General features: G+C 46.9%; 1 protein-coding gene across 2 annotated transcripts in view; it reads left to right on the forward strand.

Moving 5' to 3' along the window:
* MMP2 (matrix metallopeptidase 2) overlaps positions 1 to 19,274 on the forward strand; it is a 1,058,469-nt gene that overhangs the window by 102,666 nt on the left and 936,529 nt on the right. Inside the window, exon 1 of one of the 2 annotated variants that reach the window (XM_068260420.1) lies at positions 14,339 to 14,633. The exons of the other annotated variant lie outside the window; for it this stretch is intronic. Coding sequence (XP_068116521.1) covers positions 14,481 to 14,633 — 153 coding nt within the window. The 5' untranslated portion in view covers positions 14,339 to 14,480. Of the gene's footprint in view, positions 1 to 14,338; positions 14,634 to 19,274 lie in introns of those variants that run through there. 2 annotated transcript variants of the gene reach the window in all.

The following is a 19,274-nucleotide window of genomic DNA, read 5'->3' on the forward strand; positions in this document are numbered from 1 at the left end:
AACTGGTCTAGATAATAACGCAGATGGTAACAGAATTCCTAGACTAAGGTGTGAGCTCCTTGGTCATCAACACCTTGGAAACTGGTCTAGATAACAACACAGATAAATACAGAATTCCTAAACTAAGGTGTGAGCTCCTTGGTCATCAACACCTAGAAAACTGATCTAAGTAAACACAGATACTGACAAGGTCTGAGTGCTACCACGTAGTGATCGCAATGCCAGACACCAGAGAACTGACCAGCACCTAGTATATATACCATAGCGCTTTCCAGCGCCTCCCCTAAGTGCTGGACAAATGAGAACTGGTGAAAATGTCAGCTGACCGGCTGGGTCAGCTGACTCTCTTCTGGCTGTCATATAAGCTCTGCCTTTCAGCGCGCGCGCGCGTCCTTCTGAACCTGTGTGGACTATCAGTCCCAGCCACACCAGACATGTTTTGCAATGTATCTGCCGGTTCGAGCGCGGGGCCAGCCGCACCACCATCTGAGCATGCAGCGGATTCTCCGCGCTTCGCCCGGCTAGTGGACGTGTGCCCATGCATGCTAGTCGCCATGTTGGACGCGGAATCAGCCGCCCCACTCTGAGTACTTGTGGCGGCTTTTCCACGTTTTCTCACAGTACCCCCCCCCCCCCCTTCCTGAGGAGTGGTCTCCGGACAGCTCCTACCCGGTTTCTCAGGATACAAAGCGTGGAATTCCCTTCTTAATTTGTCCGCATGCATGTGACACTCAGGTACCCATGTTCTCTCCTCAATACCATACCCTTTCCAGTGAGCTAGATACTGTACTGAGTTCTGTACTACCCGTGAGTCTAAAATCTTCTCTACTTCATACTCAGGTTGGTCATCTACCATCACAGGAGGAGGAGGAGTGTCACCTACGTGGACTGCTGGTTTAAGCAGGGACACATGAAAAGATCTGACCCCACGCATGCTGGCAGGAAGATCAATGGCATAAGTAACATTGTTGATCTTCCTGGTTACTGGAAAAGGACCCACAAACCTGGGACCCAACTTGGGCGAGGGCTGTTTCAGGGTCAAATGACGTGTGGACAACCAGACCAAATCTCCTGGTCGGAACTTCCACTCTAAAGAACGTCTTTTGTCAGCTTGACCTTTCTGACTTTGAAAAGCTTTCTCCAAATTATTTTTTACAATCCCCCAATTGTCCTTAAAAGACAGCCTCCAGAGCTGGAAACGGGGTGGAGGCTACTGGCAATGGGGAGAACTTGGGCAACTTTCCAGTTACCACCTGAAATGGAGAAAATCCAGAGGAAGAGCTTTTCAAATTATTGTGCGCAAATTCTGCAAATGGCAAGAACTTGACCCAATCATTTTGCGCATCTGCAACATAGCACCTTAAAAACTGTTCCAACGACTGATTAACTCTCTCAGTCTGACCATTGGTCTGTGGGTGGTAGCCCGATGAAAATGACAGTTCCATGCCCATTTGATGACAAAATGCCCTCCAAAATCTGGAGACAAATTGGACTCCCCGATCTGACACTATGTTTTCCGGAATACCATGTAATCGGAGAACGTGGATGACGAAAAGATCGGCCAGCTCCTGGGCCGAGGGGAGTCCTTTCAAGGGCACAAAATGGGCCATTTTACTGAAACGGTCGACTACCACCCAAATGACCGACATGCCCTCAGACCTCGGAAGTTCCCCCACAAAATCCATGGAAAAGTGGGTCCACGGTTCACTTGGGGTGGGCAAAGGCTGCAACGTTCCCACAGGTGCCAGACGGGAGGGTTTACTTTTTGCACACACTGCACACTCTTTGAAAGCAATACTGCTGTAGGCCTTAAATTGCTACATCACAGTTTTAGGGCAGTCACACAGTAAAGCCACCTTAATACAAAGTGGAATACAAAGGTCAGGCCTATGTCAACGTTGCAGTACATGCAGTGGCATGTAAATAAAGGTGAGAACTTTGGACCTCTGCTGAACTGGCTGCGCACAAACTCTAATGCAGCTAGAGGCATCCCCTTAGGATATTAATACACAAGGGAAAAAATACCATTTACTTAGTGTACTTACCCAATAGCCATCCAGAAGGCATACGGCCAGCTTCAAAGGCCGCACACATCTGACAGTTCCGGAATATATGTGAATCATGCACACAGCCAGGAAATCCAGTGACAACATTCCGAATCAGCATGGTGGCATCCACCACCACTTGAATATTTGTAGAGTGATAACTCTTACGATTTCTATATACAGTGGCTTGCAAAAGTATTCGGCCCCCTTGAAGTTTTCCACATTTTGTCACATTACTGCCACAAACATGAATCAATTTTATTGGAATTCCATGTGAAAGGACCAATACAAAATGGTGTACACGTGAGAAGTGGAATGAAAATCATACATGATTCCAAACATTTTTTACAAATAAATAACTGCAAAGTGGGGTGTGCGTAATTATTCAGCCCCTTTTGGTCTGAGTGAAGTCAGTTGCCCATAGGCATTGCCTGATGAGTGCTAATGACTAAATAGAGTGCACCTGTGTGTAATTTAATGTCAGTACAAATACAGCTGCTCTGTGACGGCCTCAGAGGTTGTCTAAGAGAATCTTGGGGACCAACAACACCATGAAGTCCAAAGAACACACCAGACAGGTCAGGGATAAAGTTATTGAGAAATTTAAAGCAGGCTTAGGCTAAAAAAAGATGTCCAAAGCCTTGAACATCCCACGGAGCACTGTTCAAGCGATCATTCAGAAATGGAAGGAGTATGGCACAACTGTAAACCTACCAAGACAAGGCCGTCCACCTAAACTCACAGGCCAAACAAGGAGAGTGCTGATCAGAAATGCAGTCAAGAGGCCCATGGTGACTCTGGACAAGCTGCAGAGATCTACAGCTCAGGTGGGGGAATCTGTCCATAGGACAATTATTAGTTGTGCACTGCACAAAGTTGACCTTTATGGAAGAGTGGCAAGAAGAAAGCCATTGTTAACAGAAAAGCATAAGAAGTCCTGTTTGCAGTTTGCCACAAGCCATGTAGGGGACACAGTAAACATGTGGAAGAAGGCTCTCTGGTCAGATGAGACCAAAATGGAACTTTTTTGGCCAAAATGCAAAACGCTATGTATGGCGGAAAACTAACACTGCACATCACTCTGAACAAACCATCCCCACTGTCAAATATGGTGGTGGCAGCATCATACTCTGGGGGTGCTTCTCTTCAGCAGGGACAGGGAAGCTGGTCAGAGTTGATGGGAAGATGGATGGAGCCAAATACAGGGCAATCTTGGATGAAAACCTCTTGGAGTCTGCAAAAGACTTGAGACTGGGGTGGAGGTTCACCTTCCAGCAGGACAACGACCCTAAACATAAAGCCAGGGCAACAATGGAATGGTTTAAAACAAAACATATCCATGTGTTAGAATGGCCCAGCCAAAGTCCAGATCTAAATCCAATCGAGAATCTGTAACAAGATCTGAAAACTGCTGTTCACAAACGCTGTCCATCTAATCTGACTGAGCTGGAGCTGTTTTGCAAGGAAGAATGGGCAAGGATTTCAGTCTCTAAATGTGCAAAGCTGGTAGAGACATACCCTAAAAGACTGGCAGCTGTAATTGCAGCAAAATGTAGTTCTACAAAGTATTGACTCAGGGGGCTGAATAATTATGCACACCCCACTGTGCAGTTATTTATTTGTAAAAAATCTTTGGAATCATGTATGATTTTCATTCCACTTCTCACGTGTACACCACTTTGTATTGGTCTATCACGTGGAATTCCAGTGAAATTGATACATGTTTGTGGCAGTAATATGACAAAATGTGGAAAACTTCAAGGGGGCCAAATACTTTTGCAAGCCACTGTATATGCTCTTTGTCTTTGGGTGGGAACAGGGGCACATGTGTACAGTCCACTGCCCCTAATACATTGGGAATACTTGCTATCTGGTAAAATTGTCTTTTGACAATAACCCACTCCATCAGGTCCCTGGGCATATACAATTGGCCAGCCAAGCCACATATTGCTATTATCACTTGTGTGAGAACTCTGGAGCAGGTGGCTTGTGAGATGCCCACTACTTCAGCGCACACATGTTGGAATGAACCTTTGCCAAGGAAATGTAGTGCTGTCAGTAACTTGACCATTCCTGGCACTGGACGGCCTCGCTGATCAGTCTTCATTATCTGATGCTCTATCAACTCATACAAATCATTAATCAGTCTCCTTGATAGTCTAAATCGAACTATCACTTCCCCATCGGTCAAATTTTCAAGAATGGTGTGTGGATGAAAAACGCGAGTAGACATGACTAGTGTTGGGTGAACACCTAGATGTTTGGGTTCGCGAACGTTCGCCGAACATCGCCGCGATGTTCGGGTGTTCGCGCCGAACTCCGAACATAATGGAAGTCAATGGGGACCCGAACTTTCGTGCTTTGTAAAGCTTCCTTACATGCTACATACCCCAAATTAGCAGGGTATGTGCACCTTGGGAGTGGGTACAAGAGGAAAAAAAATATTTGAAAAAGAGCTTATAGTTTTTGAGAAAATTGATTGTAAAATTTCAAAGGAAAAACTGTCTTTTAAATGTGGAAAATGTCATGTTTCTTTGCACAGGTAACATGCTTTTTGTCGCCATGCAGTCATAAATGTAATACAGAGAAGAGGTTCCAGGAAAAGGGACCGGTAACGCTAACCCAGCACCAGCAGCAGCACACGTGATGGAACAGGAGCAGGCGCAGGAGGAGAAGGCCACGCTTTTTGAGACGCAACCCAGGCCTTGCATGAGGACAAAAAGCGTGCGGATATAGCAATGCTTTTTGCCGCCATGCAGTCATAAATGTAATACAGATGAGAGGTTCAATAAACAGGGACCGGCAACGCTAACCCAGCAGCAGCAGCAGCACACGTGATGGAACAGGAGGAGGCGCAGGAGGAGAAGGCCACACTTTTTGAGACACAACATCCCAGGCCTTGCATGAGGACAAATAGCGTGCGGATATAGCAATGCTTTTCGCCGCCATGCAGTCATAAATGTAATACAGATGAGAGGTTCAATAAACAGGGACCGGAAACGCTAACCCAGCAGCAGCAGCAGCACACGTGATGGAACAGGAGGAGGCGCAGGAGGATAAGGCCACGCTTTTTGAGACACAACATCCCAGGCCTTGCATGAGGACAAAAAGCGTGCGGATATAGCAGCAATGCTTTTTGCTGCCATGCAGTCATAAATGTAATACAGATGAGAGGTTCAATAAACAGGGACCGGAAACGCTAACCCAGCAGCAGCAGCAGCACACGTGATGGAACAGGAGGAGGCGCAGGAGGAGAAGGCCACGCTTTTTGAGACACAACATCCCAGGCCTTGCATGAGGACAAAAAGTGTGCGGATATAGCAGCAATGCTTTTTGCTGCCATGCAGTCATAAATGTAATACAGATGAGAGGTTCAATAAACAGGGACCGGAAACGCTAACCCAGCAGCAGCAGCAGCACACGTGATGGAACAGGAGGAGGCGCAGGAGGAGAAGGCTACGCTTTTTGAGACACAACATCCCAGGCCTTGCATGAGGACAAAAAGCGTGCGGATATAGCAGCAATGCTTTTTGCCGCCATGCAGTCATAAATGTAATACAGATGAGAGGTTCAATAAACAGGGACCGGAAGCGCTAACCCAGCAGCAGCAGCAGCAGCACACGTGATGGAACAGGAGCAGGTGCAGGAGGAGAAGGCCACGCTTTTTGAGACACAACATCCCAGGCCTTGCATGAGGACAAAAAGCGTGCGGATGTAGCAGCAATGCTTTTTGCCGCCATGCAGTCATAAATGTAATACAGATGAGAGGTTCAATAAACAGGGACCGGAAACGCTAACCCAGCAGCAGCAGCAGCAGCAGCACACGTGATGGAACAGGAGGAGGCGCAGGAGGAGAAGGCCACGCTTTTTGAGACACAACATCCCAGGCCTTGCATGAGGACAAAAAGTGTGCGGATATAGCAGCAATGCTTTTTGCCGCCATGCAGTCATAAATGTAATACAGATGAGAGGTTCAATAAATAGGGACCGGAAACGCGAACCCAGCAGCAGCAGCAGCAGCACACGTGATGGAACAGGAGGAGGCGCAGGAGGAGAAGGCCACGCTTTTTGAGACACAACATCCCAGGCCTTGCATGAGGACAAAAAGTGTGCGGATATAGCAGCAATGCTTTTTGCCGCCATGCAGTCATAAATGTAATACAGATGAGAGGTTCAATAAACAGGGACCGGAAGCGCTAACCCAGCAGCAGCAGCAGCAGCACACGTGATGGAACAGGAGCAGGTGCAGGAGGAGAAGGCCACGCTTTTTGAGACACAACATCCCAGGCCTTGCATGAGGACAAAAAGCGTGCGGATGTAGCAGCAATGCTTTTTGCCGCCATGCAGTCATCAATGTAATACAGATGAGAGGTTCAATAAACAGGGACCGGAAACGCTAACCCAGCAGCAGCAGCAGCACACGTGATGGAACAGGAGGAGGCGCAGGAGGAGAAGGCCACGCTTTTTGAGACACAACATCCCAGGCCTTGCATGAGGACAAAAAGCGTGCGGATATAGAAGCAATGCTTTTTGCCGCCATGCAGTCATAAATGTAATACAGATGAGAGGTTCCGTAACAAGGGACCGGCAACGCTAACCCAGCAGCAGCACACGTGATGGAACAGGAGCAGGCGCAGGAGGAGAAGGCCACGCTTTTTGAGACACAACACAGGCCTTACATGAGGACAAAAAGCGTGCGGATATAGCAGCAATGCTTTTTGCTCCCATGCAGTCATAAATGTAATACAGATGAGAGGTTCCGTAACAAGGGACCGGCAACGCTAACCCAGCAGCAGCACACGTGATGGAACAGGAGCAGGCGCAGGAGGAGAAGGCCACGCTTTTTGAGACACAACAACACAGGCCTTGCATGAGGACAAAAAGCATGCGGATATAGCAGCAATGCTTTTTGCCGCCATGCAGTCATAAATGTAATACAGATGAGAGGTTCCGTAACAAGGGACCGGCAACACTAAACCATCCCAGATGTTCATTGGTCATGTTACTTGGTTGGGGTCCTGGAGTGTTGCGTAGTCGTTTCCAATCCAGGATTGATTCATTTTAATTTGAGTCAGACGGTCTGCATTTTCTGTGGAGAGGCGGATACGCCGATCTGTGACGATGCCTCCGGCAGCACTGAAACAGCGTTCCGACATAACGCTGGCTGCCGGGCAAGCCAGCACCTCTATTGCGTACATTGCCAGTTCGTGCCAGGTGTCTAGCTTCGATACCCAATAGTTGAAGGGTGCAGATGGATTGTTCAACACAGCTACGCCATCTGACATGTAGTCCTTGACCATCTTCTCCAGGCGATCGGTGTTGGAGGTGGATGCGCACGCTTGCTGTTCTGTGGGCTGCTGCATGGGTGTCAGAAAATTTTCCCACTCCAAGGACACTGCCGATACCATTCCCTTTTGGGCACTAGCTGCGGATTGTGTTGTTTGCTGCCCTCCTGGTCGTCCTGGGTTTGCGGAAGTCAGTCTGTTGGCGTACAACTGGCTAGAGGAGGGGGAGGGTGTCAATCTCCTCTCTAAAGTCTCCACAAGGGCCTGCTGATATTCTTCCATTTTGGCCTGTCTGACTCTTACTTCAAGCAGTTTTGGAATATTGTGTTTGTACCGTGGATCCAGAAGGGTATAAACCCAGTAAATGGTGTTGTCCTGAATGCGCACAATGCGTGGGTCGCGTTCAATGCAGTCTAGCATGAATTGAGCCATGTGTGCCAGAGTCCTGCCAGAACCATCATCATCCTCTTGTGGGCGTTGTGATTGTTGTGATGCATCATAGTCGTCGCCTTCTTCCTGGTCTGCTTCTGCTGACCATTCGCGCTGAATTGTGGAAGTCCAACGTGCACCGCTCTGGCCCTCGTCAGTGATGGCCTGAAATTCCTGCTCCAACTCCAGCTGTTCCTCCTCCTCTTCTTCGTCATAGCTGCTGCTGGGGCCAGCGTTTCCTGAGGCAGATGGCATGATGTTGGTACCATCACGCTGATCGTTTTCTCCGTCACATTCCCCCAGTTGCATCATGGCAGCTGTTTCCTTGATTTTCAACATTGACCTCTTCAGTAAACACAGCAGTGGTATGGTAATGCTGACTGAAGAGTTGTCACTGCTCACAAGCAATGTGGATTGCTCAAAATTTTGGAGGACTTGGCAGAGGTCCAACATGTTGGCCCAATCGGATCCACAGAAGCTTGGCAGCTGTCCGGATGCACCTCGGTACTGCGCCGTCACGTACTGGACCACTGCACTCTTATGCTCGCAAAAGCGGGCTAGCATGTGCAGCGTAGAATTCCAGCGCGTAGGGACATCACACAGCAAGCGATGGTGGGGGAGATTGAAGCGCTCCTGCATCTTGGCGAGTGCCCCCAAAGCAGTACTGGAATTTCTACAATGTTTGGCCACTCGTCACACCTTCAACAGAAGATCGGCCACGCCTGGGTATGTCCTCAGGAACCGCTGAACTACTAGGTTCATCACGTGCGCCAGGCAAGGGATGTGTGTCAGCTTAGCCAACCTTAAAGCGTGAATGAGATTACTCCCATTATCACACACAACCATGCCCGGTTTCAGGTCCAGCGGTGCCAGCCACAAATCCGTCTGTTCCTTTATTCCCCTCCAAATTTCCTCCCCTGTGTGCTTCTTATCCCCAAGGCAGATCAGCTTCAACAACGCTTGCTGACGCATGCCAACAGCTGTGCTGCACTGCTTCCATGATCCTACTGCTGCTGGTGCTGGGTTAGCGTTTCCGGATGAGGTACAGCTTTGAGATGCGTTGGAGGAGAAGGAGTCAGAGAGGTAGGTGCTGCTGTTGTTATCCAGTGGGAGGGACGGCGGTGCAGCTGTTTGCGGCGTGGGCAACACCCGCGCCGTAGCAGGTGAGGAATCGCTGCCAGGCTCCACAAGGTTCACCCAGTGCGCGGTAAGGGAGATGTATCGACCCTGGCCGAACGCACTCGTCCAGGTGTCAGTGGTGAGGTGAACCTTGCAGGCAACGGCATTCTTCAAGCTTCGGGTTATTTTGCTGACCACGTGCTCATGCAACTCAGGCACTGCAGAGCGCGCAAAGTGGTAGCGGCTGGGAACCACGTAACGTGGGATGGCCACTGACATCATGCCCTTGAAGCTGTTTGTCTCCACCACTTGATATGGCAGCATTTCGCAGGCCAGAAGCTTGGCTATGCTGGCTGTTACTGCCACGGCCCGGGGGTCATTTGCTGGCAATTTCCTCTTGCGTTCAAACATCTCCGACACAGACAACTAAACCGTAGGGCTGCACACTGAAGGGCTGTTGGTTGTTGTGTTTGATGATGAACACTGGGAGACCAGAGCACTACTCCGGAAAGTGACAGTGTCAGCGTCGTCTGATGTTTGTGAATGTTGTGAACCACGCAATGGCTGGGCTACTGCTGCTGCTGAGGCGGGTCTGGTGGTGAGTCTGGTGACCCCAAGGGAGGCAGTGTTGCTGGTACCCTGTCCTGCCGTGTTTGCCCACAGAGTGGGATGTTTGGATAGCATGTGGCGGCTCATGCTGGTGGTGGAGAGGTTGTTAATACTTTTCCCCCTGCTCAGGCGGGTCTTGCACACCTTGCAAATCGCCATGGTACCATCCTCAGTGCAGTCTTCAAAGAAAGCCCAGACTTTGGAGCACCTGCCTTGCTGGCGATTTCTGTTTGCGCCTCTTTTGCCTCTCACTTGAACTTCCACGCTTGTGTTGCCTGAAATTGCGCGCCGCCTACCTTGTGGCACAAGGCGAACTCGTGCAGCAGTGGGTTCTTCAACAGACTCATCTGTGCTGCTGCTACGACGGCGATGTTCTCGTTCACAAACAAAATCTGGGTCTATGTCCACATTGTCCATACCCTCCTCTTCCATCTCCTCAAACTCGTCATATGTCATTGTAGGGGGGCGCCGCCGTGGAGTAGAGCTCCCCAGAACAACCTCTGCGCAGCTCACTCCAATGTCGTCTTCCAGATCTTCTCGGCCGATCTCCTGCAATTGCAACCCCTCCTGCCCAACTTGCTCTGGGATTTGGGTTTCAAAGTCCTCGGACTCGCCTTGTATTTCAGTGCCCGGTGCATTTCCCACAGTTAATGGTTGTGAATCCAAGCACAACATTTCTGGCTGTTCCTCCATTGACCTTTCAAAGGTGGAAGTTTGTTGGCCTGGGAATAGCTCCTGCGAATACCCCATTGTGTCCTGAGGAAATTCATCGGACTGGTTATCTGGCAGTTGTGTGCGTGGTGTCGCTGCCGGTTGTGGCAGCTTTGTGCCCACTGGCTCCTTGTAACTGGCTGAGGACTCGGACCTCGTGCGTGATGTGCTGGTGCTGCTTAACCCACTGCTGGACGCTTGAGAGGTCATCCAAGTAATTATCTGGTCCTGTCCTTTTGGATTTGTGAGGGTTGTTGTCCTGGACAACATGGGAGGTATTGAGTGGGTTTTCTTGGGTGCTCCCCTGTGGCCTGTACGTGAACCGTCAGGGGAAACACCTCTTCCCTTGCCCCTCCCTCTTTCACCGGATTTCTTCCTCATTTCACTTATCCTTAAAGTACACGCTGACTGGCAGCAGTACAGTGGCAGTACAGAAATGCTATACAGTGGTGGGTGAGCGGTGTACCACTATTGCCAGCAGCGACACAGAGCACAATGCTATACAGTGGCGGGTGAGCGGTGTACTACTGTTCCCAGCAGACACAGAGTGGAAGTAAACACAATGCTATATAGTGTGGCTGAGCGAGCGGTGTCCTACTGTTCCCAGCAGACACAGAGTGGCAGTAAACACAATGCTATATAGTGTGGCTGAGCCGTGTACACAGAGTGGCAGTAAACACAATGCTATATAGTGTGGCTGAGCGGTGTACACAGAGTGGCAGTAAACACAATGCTATATAGTGTGGCTGAGCGAGCGGTGTACTACTGTTCCCAGCAGACACAGAGTGTCAGTAAACACAATGCTATATAGTGTGTGGCTGAGCAAGGTACACAGAGTGGCAGTAAACACAATGCTATATAGTGTGGCTGAGCGAGCGGTGTACTACTGTTCCCAGCAGACACAGAGTGTCAGTAAACACAATGCTATATAGTGTGTGGCTGAGCAAGGTACACAGAGTGGCAGTAAACACAATGCTATATAGTGTGGCTGAGCGAGCGGTGTACTACTGTTCCCAGCAGACACAGAATGTCAGTAAACACAATGTTATATAGTGTGGCTGAGCGAGCGGTGTACTACTGTTCCCAGCAGACACAGAGTGGCGGTAAACACAATGCTATATAGTGTGGCTGAGCCGTGTACACAGAGTGGCAGTAAACACAATGCTATATAGTGTGGCTGAGCCGTGTACACAGAGTGGCAGTAAACACAATGCTATATAGTGTGGCTGAGCCGTGTACACAGAGTGGCAGTAAACACAATGCTATACAGTGTGGCTGAGCCGTGTACACAGAGTGGCAGTAAACACAATGCTATATAGTGTGGCTGAGCCGTGTACACAGAGTGGCAGTAAACACAATGCTATATAGTGTGGCTGAGCCGTGTACACAGAGTGGCAGTAAACACAATGCTATATAGTGTGGCTGAGCTGTGTACACAGAGTGGCAGTAAACACAATGCTATATAGTGTGGCTGAGCGAGGTACACAGAGTGGCAGTAAACACAATGCTATATAGTGTGGCTGAGCGAGCGGTGTACTACTGTTCCCAGCAGACACAGAGTGTCAGTAAACACAATGCTATATAGTGTGGCTGAGCGAGCGGTGTACTACTGTTCCCAGCAGACACAGAGTGTCAGTAAACACAATGCTATATAGTGTGGCTGAGCGAGCGGTGTGCTACTGTTCCCAGCAGACACAGAGTGTCAGTAAACACAATGCTATATAGTGTGGCTGAGCGAGCGGTGTACTACTGTTCCCAGCAGACACAGAGTGTCAGTAAACACAATGCTATATAGCGTGGCTGAGCGAGCGGTGTACTACTGTTCCCAGCAGACACAGAGTGGCAGTAAACACAATACTATATAGTGTGGCTGAGCGGTGTGTACACAGAGTGGCAGTAAACACAATACTATATAGTGTGGCTGAGCGAGGTACACAGAGTGGCAGTAAGTAAACACAATGCTATATAGTGTGGCTGAGCGAGCGGTGTACTACTGTTTCCAGCAGCGACACAATGACTGGGAGACCCTGGCTAGCCTGGCTGGAGAGAGAACTACCCTGCCTGCCAACCCAAAGCTAAACCCACAGACAAATGGCAGAGATATGACGTGGTTTGGGTATTTATTTACCCGAACCACGTGACCGTTCGGCCAATCAGAGCACGTTCGGGTCCGAACCACGTGAACCGTTCGGCCAATCAGAGCGCGTTCGGGTCCGAACCACGTGACCCGTTCGGCCAATCACAGCGCTAGCCGAACGTTCGGGGAACGTTCGGCCATGCGCTCTTAGTTCGGCCATGTGGCCGAACGGTTTGGCCGAACACCATCAGGTGTTCGGCCGAACTCGAACATCACCCGAACAGGGTGATGTTCTGCAGAACCCGAACAGTGGCGAACACTGTTCGCCCAACACTAGACATGACTACCACCCTTCTGCGGTCCCTCCTCCTTCTCTGGATCCGCATAAACTCCATCAGAGTCAAATCAAAGGGCTCCATGACAATCACCTTCATCAGCCCTTCTCGGTGCAAACTCGCCAAGTATTTATAGGCGGTAAAAATGCGGAAAAATTCGCTTTATTCGGTACTTAATTTTTTTAAAGAATTGTTGTTTCTCAGCTTTTTGCGGAAATATTGCGGGAAAAAACACCACTTTTACCGCACATTTACCGCACGCGAAAAAAATATGCAAAAATGATGCGAAAACTTTTTTTTTTTTTTATTTTATGAATAAGGCTGGGTTCACATTTGCGTTAGCAGTCAGGATTTTCTAGACCGGATCCGGAACGTATACTGTACAAACGGAAAGGACGTTTGGCAATCCAGTGATAGTCTATGCATGCGTACATACTCGTCCGTTCCGCGCGGACCGGATCCGGACCGGATACGGACGCCGGACACTTTTCCAACTTGCTCTATTTTTCACGTACGGAGGATCCGGCCGCCGCACCCGGACCAGATCCTGACTGCACCATCCGCACAGCTGAACCAATGAGAAACGGAAAGGAGGCAACACACTGGCTATAAAAAATCTGGACGTTCTACCCACTTCCTATGCGTTTTCATGGGCCCAGCGTTTGAGGAGTGGAGCAGCAGTGACTTGTGGCTGGAGATATTTGGCAGCATGTCGGATGAAGAGGTGAGGCCCTACACACCTGAGGACCTGATTCTACAGGTGCAGCAGCTCCCTGCCTGGTGCATTCACCATCTCCTGCGAGGAGCACGCCTTCTTCCCACATAGTAATAGGTACAAATCAAAAAGGAGACAATTCCCAGGTAAAATGAGTACAAAAACACTGGATGCATGGTCCAAACTGCAGTCTCTATATCCAAGGATGGTCTCCACACGTCAGGCTGTCTCCAACAATGACCCCAGGGCTTCTGCAGACCTCCCAGACGTCAAGAATTTATATAGTCTGTATCTCTTTAAAAACGGATCCGGATATCAACCTGATCACCTACTGATGAAAAACCGGATGCAAACGGAACGGATCCGGACCGGATCCTGAGTGCAACCGTACGCATCCGGTCCGGATGCGCACAGAACGGATCTGGACATCCTTTCCGTTGTTTGCAAAAACGCAAGTGTGAACAGGGCCTTACAACCATCGCAAATTCCGGAGTTTTTTGGCGGTAAACTTGCAGTAAACTTTTATGAATAGAGGCCTTAGTGTTTCTAGATCACCAAGAGCTGTGTGTACTCCATATTTTTCAGATTTGGAATGACCTATATATGTCTGCTAAACAAGGCCTGATATTAGAGTAACTGAACTGTGCATGATAAATTCCATCATCCTTTAAATATTCATGTATCTCAGCAATTGAAAACTAAAACTAATACATAAATCATTTCATATTTTTTTTTTTCAAAATAACCAATACTATTATTTTTATACTTGCATTCTCCATAATCAGGTTAATTCAAATAACAACCTTTAAGTATCTTCTGAGTAAAGCGCCATACCTATGGTTGTTTTTTAATTAGGGCTGAATGTCACAGGAAATAGCTATGAAGAAATATAGAAAACAAAGAAAGAGTGACTGCATTTCACTCCAGGACTTCTAGAGTTAAGGCCATCCAGCCAGCTACATCTGGCCTGCCTCCTCTTCTCATGTTTCCAGATTTCCTCTGAGTTAGCTGCACATGCACAGTACATCTGGAACATGGCTCATACAAAGGAACGCAACTAAGAGCAAAGTTGAGCAACTGAGAGAGTGAGAATAAGACTTGCCATCAAAAAGACACCTACATTGTCAGAAACACATTCTGTAGAACAGTGTCGCTATGGAAAAAAAGATGAAGTTTTTACAAGCCATTCATTTTTGTGTTTTTTTTGTTCAACTCTTTGATATGCCTGACCTCAGCATGGCTGCACCCTCACCTATTATTAAGTTTCCTGGAGACACTTCACCCAAAACGGACAAAGAATTGGTCACCGTAAGTCTTTGTTTGAGAGGAATTATTTAAGCTATAACATTGTAAAATTAATAGTTGCACAAGTATGGGAGCTTTTTTTTGTGATACTAGCAAAACGTTTGCAACCTAGTAATTTTTTATTAAAATGTTAAACATGATTCTTTGCTATCAGATTTTTTCTTTATATCATGCCTCGTGATTTACTTTCATATCATACTTTTATTCATCTTATGCCAGTTTCCTGTTTTCCTTGTAATCTTGTCATTGTAATCTCATTCCTAGTATTGCGTGTATTGTTTGTCTTGCATACAAATATGTATTACTACATAATTTACAATTAGTAAAGGATAACTGTGTAATTCTCAATTCTAGGACCTTATTTACTAAAGCACTTCTGAGCTGGAATAGATCCTGGCATATAGAATTGTCTGTTTAGCTGACAGAAGTTTGTAACCCTTGCCTGGGTCTTATTAGTCCATATGGAGTATTTTTAAAATGAAATACTGAATTATTGGTGCAGTGACACAGTAAAGTCTTCAGTTAACCTCCTGAGCAGTATGCCCGACACTGTGTCGGGCATGCCGCTCAAGAGGTTTTGCTGGCCTCAGGAGTCCCCCAGTATAAATCTATTAGGTTATGTGGCTGCACAAGATGTTAGCTAGCACTAGGCTAGCTAGTATAGGTGCCCACACTACCTCTCGATCGCCTCCAAACCCCCCGATCCAGCCACTATATACATACCAAGCTTTATCCAACGATCGCAGCAGCCTCCTCGCACAGCTCCGGTCTTCTCTATCGGGACTGCGCATGACGTCATACGATCCTCCCCATAAAGAAGACCGGAGCTGTGCGGGGCGGCTGCGGCGATCGCTGGATAGAGGCTTGGTATGTATATAGCAGCTGGATCGGGGGTGATTGGAGGGTGGTGGTGGGCACCTATACTAGCTAGCCTAGTGCTAGCTAACATCTTGTGCAGCCACATAACCTTATAGATTTATACTGGGGGACTCTGAGGCAATCAAAACCTCCTGAGTGGCGTAACGCTGAGGAGGTTAATAAACAATAACAGTCTTTAATAATTTTAAATATTTATATTCTTGCTGTGGTGACATTCACGTAACTGCAGTAGCACAAACATTTTACTCTTCAGCCTTTCAGTAACCAGTACTGTGGTCCAGTATGACCCATGACTCAGGCAATGGTTCCAAACTCTTGCCACGTAATAGCAGATAATATTTAACAAATCGAGGTCAGGTTTTCAGTATCCTCTGTATTGAGATGCACTGAAGCTGAAATGGTTGAACTTGAGGCCCACACTATCCGCCTCTACAATCCCCTCCCAGCCATTGTTGCAGTCTTATACCGCCCTTCGGGCTCCACACGACAATTTCTCGACAACCTTGCCTCCTGGCTCCCACACATCCTCTCCTTTGACCTCCCCACCATCATCCTCGGGGATTTCAATATTCCCATCGATGAACCCAAGAACTCTGTTGTGACCCGGCTACTCACCATAGCCAACTCACATGGCCTAGTAAAACACACCAACACACTCACACTGCAGGTCACACTCTCGACCTTATATTCACTAAATCCACCACCATTGCAGACCTCGACATCGCACCATTTCCACCCTCAGACCATTACCTTCTCACCTTCAACCTCCTCACGGAAGGCACCTCCAAACTACCCGCCCACCCACCTGGTCGATGGCAGCGAGACCTACGCAAGCTCAACCCGGCTGACTCCCTCCATGCCCTCTCCTCCACTCTCCCCACCCTAACCTGTCCTAATCTTGCTGCAGCTCAGTATCTCCAAACTCTCTCATCAGCCCTAGAGAAAGCTGCTCCACCAATATTCCGCCGCAACCGACCCCCTAACCCCCAGCCCTGGCGCATTACCCATACTCGCAACCTCCAGAGGGAAACACGTGCCAATAAACGAAAATGGAGGAAAACTCGACTAAACCAGGATTTCCTATAGTACAAGACTAACCTGCTGCAGTTCCACACTGCCCTTGCTCATGCGAAGCAGTAATACTTTACCAAGCTCATCGGAGCACAAGCTTCCAATCCCCGGCGTCTTTTTGGCACCTTCAACTCCCTGCCTAAACCCACCCCCCCACCTTCCGTTTTCTCCATCTCTGCCACAGATTTAGACAAGACAAGACAAATAACATTTATATTGCGCTTTTCTCCTTGCGGACTCAAAGCGCCAGAGCAGAGCAGCAGCCACTAGGGCGCGCTCTATTGGCAGTAGCAGTGTAAGGGAGACTTGCCAAAGGTCTCCTACTGAATTAGTGCTGGCTTACTGAACAGGCAGAGCCTGTTTAGCCACCCACTTCACCAACAATATAGTCTCCATCCGTCAGGAAATATCCAATCTCCAGCCTTCGGACAGAATCCTCCTCCTTATGCCTTCTACCTGATCATGCACCTCCATTACCGTACACCCATCCTATGGATCTGAGTGAACTCGACTTGCCTAAGCTCCATGTTCCCATCCAGTGACTGACTAAGCATTACCTTGTACTCATACTGTGCTGCGTGATCTGGTTTGCATGTATTCCTGTACTGTCTTATTGCTGTATGTAACCCCTGAATATTGTCAGTAACCATAACTAATGTACAGTGCTGCATAATATGTTGGCGCTTTATACAGTGGGATGTGAAAGTTTGGGCAACCTTGTTAATTGTCATGATTTTCCTGTATAAATCGTTGGTTGTTACGATAAAAAAAGTCAGTTAAATATATCATATAGGAGACACACATAGTGAATATTTGAGAAGTGAAATGAAGTTTATTGGATTTACAGAACGTGGGCAATAATTGTTTAAATAAAATTAGGAAGGTGCATAAATTTGGGCACTGTTGTCATTTTATTGATTCAAAAACCTTTAGAACTAATTATTGGAACCCAAATTGGCTTGGTAAGCTCAGTAACCCCTGACCTACATACACAGGTGAATCCAATTATGAGAAAGAGTATTTAAGGGGGTCAGTTGTAATTAATGATAAAGTTCCTTTCATTTTTAGTTATGATATTGTTGAGTAAGGCCTCGTTGATAAAGCTTTTGAGAGTTTTATTTAGTTCCAGAGTGGGGTCTGTATCCAGTAGTGTGTAATGTTTGGGATCACTAAGTAAAAGTGTGGATTCTTCAAGAAATCAAAAACTGCATCACCTGCGAATCAAAATACATTATTTATGTCATCTCATGCCCATGCCAGCTTCAGTATGTGGGCAGAACCACTCAGTCCGCAAGAAGTAGAATAGGACAGCATAAAAGAAATATACTCAATAAATACCCTCTCCACAGTGTATCACACCACTTCACTACCCATCACGACAGTAATCCAGATTTTTTTCGTATTACACTGATCGAAACTATTCCACAGAACCGTTCAAATCCTTTTGAGCTCTTAAAATCTTTAAAAAAATATAAAGGCGGTCTGAACGAACAGCTGGAGAAAATTTATTAACCAATCATCCTAGCAGTCACTAATCTCTCTTTCTCTTTTTATTTGTCCTCTCTTTCACTTGTCCATTAATATTCTGATTGTTATTGGTCATATACACGAGATATCATGTGAAAAAGTGACATTTGTATTAATAAGATTTTATTAATTTTACATAGTTCTAATCTTTTTTATATACTATATATTTTTTTATATATGCTTCTTATCATAGCAATGTATAGAGATAAATACAATTTGTCTTGACCATTACTGTTCTTTTAATGTTTATGATATTTTTTATATATACACTTGGTTTTATATTTTCTGCTTAAAATTGGTCAAAACCAATAATCTAAGCCGTATAAAGATTTATTGGTTCTTGCTGTAATCCTGTTTGTCTATTGTATTGTCTAACCGGCAAGCTCATGGTGACCCAGAACTCATTGGAGTGTGTAAGGGACTACAATGGTCCTAAAAGCCCCCTTACTAAGATGTTAAGAAAAACAAAAATTTGCTTTCCTAAAACAGAAAGAATTTGCGATAATTCAGGTTGGAGTGAGCTCGAGATGTCTCCCAGAGCACCACTGCTGAATATATGCAAATTAACCATTGTACCCTTAGAAGCCAAACACACCTCCAGAACCGCTGGAATGCAATGATGTGTCAGCTTGTTAAATTGTACAGAGCCATAATAATCCAACATGCATACAGACTGTTTTGGATTGTTTGATCCTCATCAGTGCATGGCATGGATTAATTTGGCTATATTTGACTTATGGAGTAGGGCCATAGAGCCAAATTAATCCATGCCATGCACTGATGAGGATCAAACAATCCGAAACAGTCTGTATGCATGTTGGATTATTATGGCTCTGTACAATTTAACAAGCTGACACATCATTGCATTCCAGCGGTTCTGGAGGTGTGTTTGGCTTCTAAGGGTACAATGGTTAATTTGCATATATTCAGCAGTGGTGCTCTGGGAGACATCTCGAGCTCACTCCAACCTGAATTATCGCAAATTCTTTCTGTTTTAGGAAAGCAAATTTTTGTCTATTGTATTGTAATACATCCTGCGTGCAATGTTTTATTTACAACAGCAGGGGTCAGCAATGTTCTCCTTTTTTTTCCCTGACAGTGAATCACGCTGATTATAGTTAAGATTTCCACCTCAATATGGGATTAACTTTTCATCACAGTCACAAG

The sequence above is a fragment of the Hyperolius riggenbachi genome, chromosome 11 (genome assembly GCF_040937935.1).
Source record: "Hyperolius riggenbachi isolate aHypRig1 chromosome 11, aHypRig1.pri, whole genome shotgun sequence".
NCBI classification, from domain to species: Eukaryota; Metazoa; Chordata; class Amphibia; order Anura; family Hyperoliidae; genus Hyperolius; species Hyperolius riggenbachi.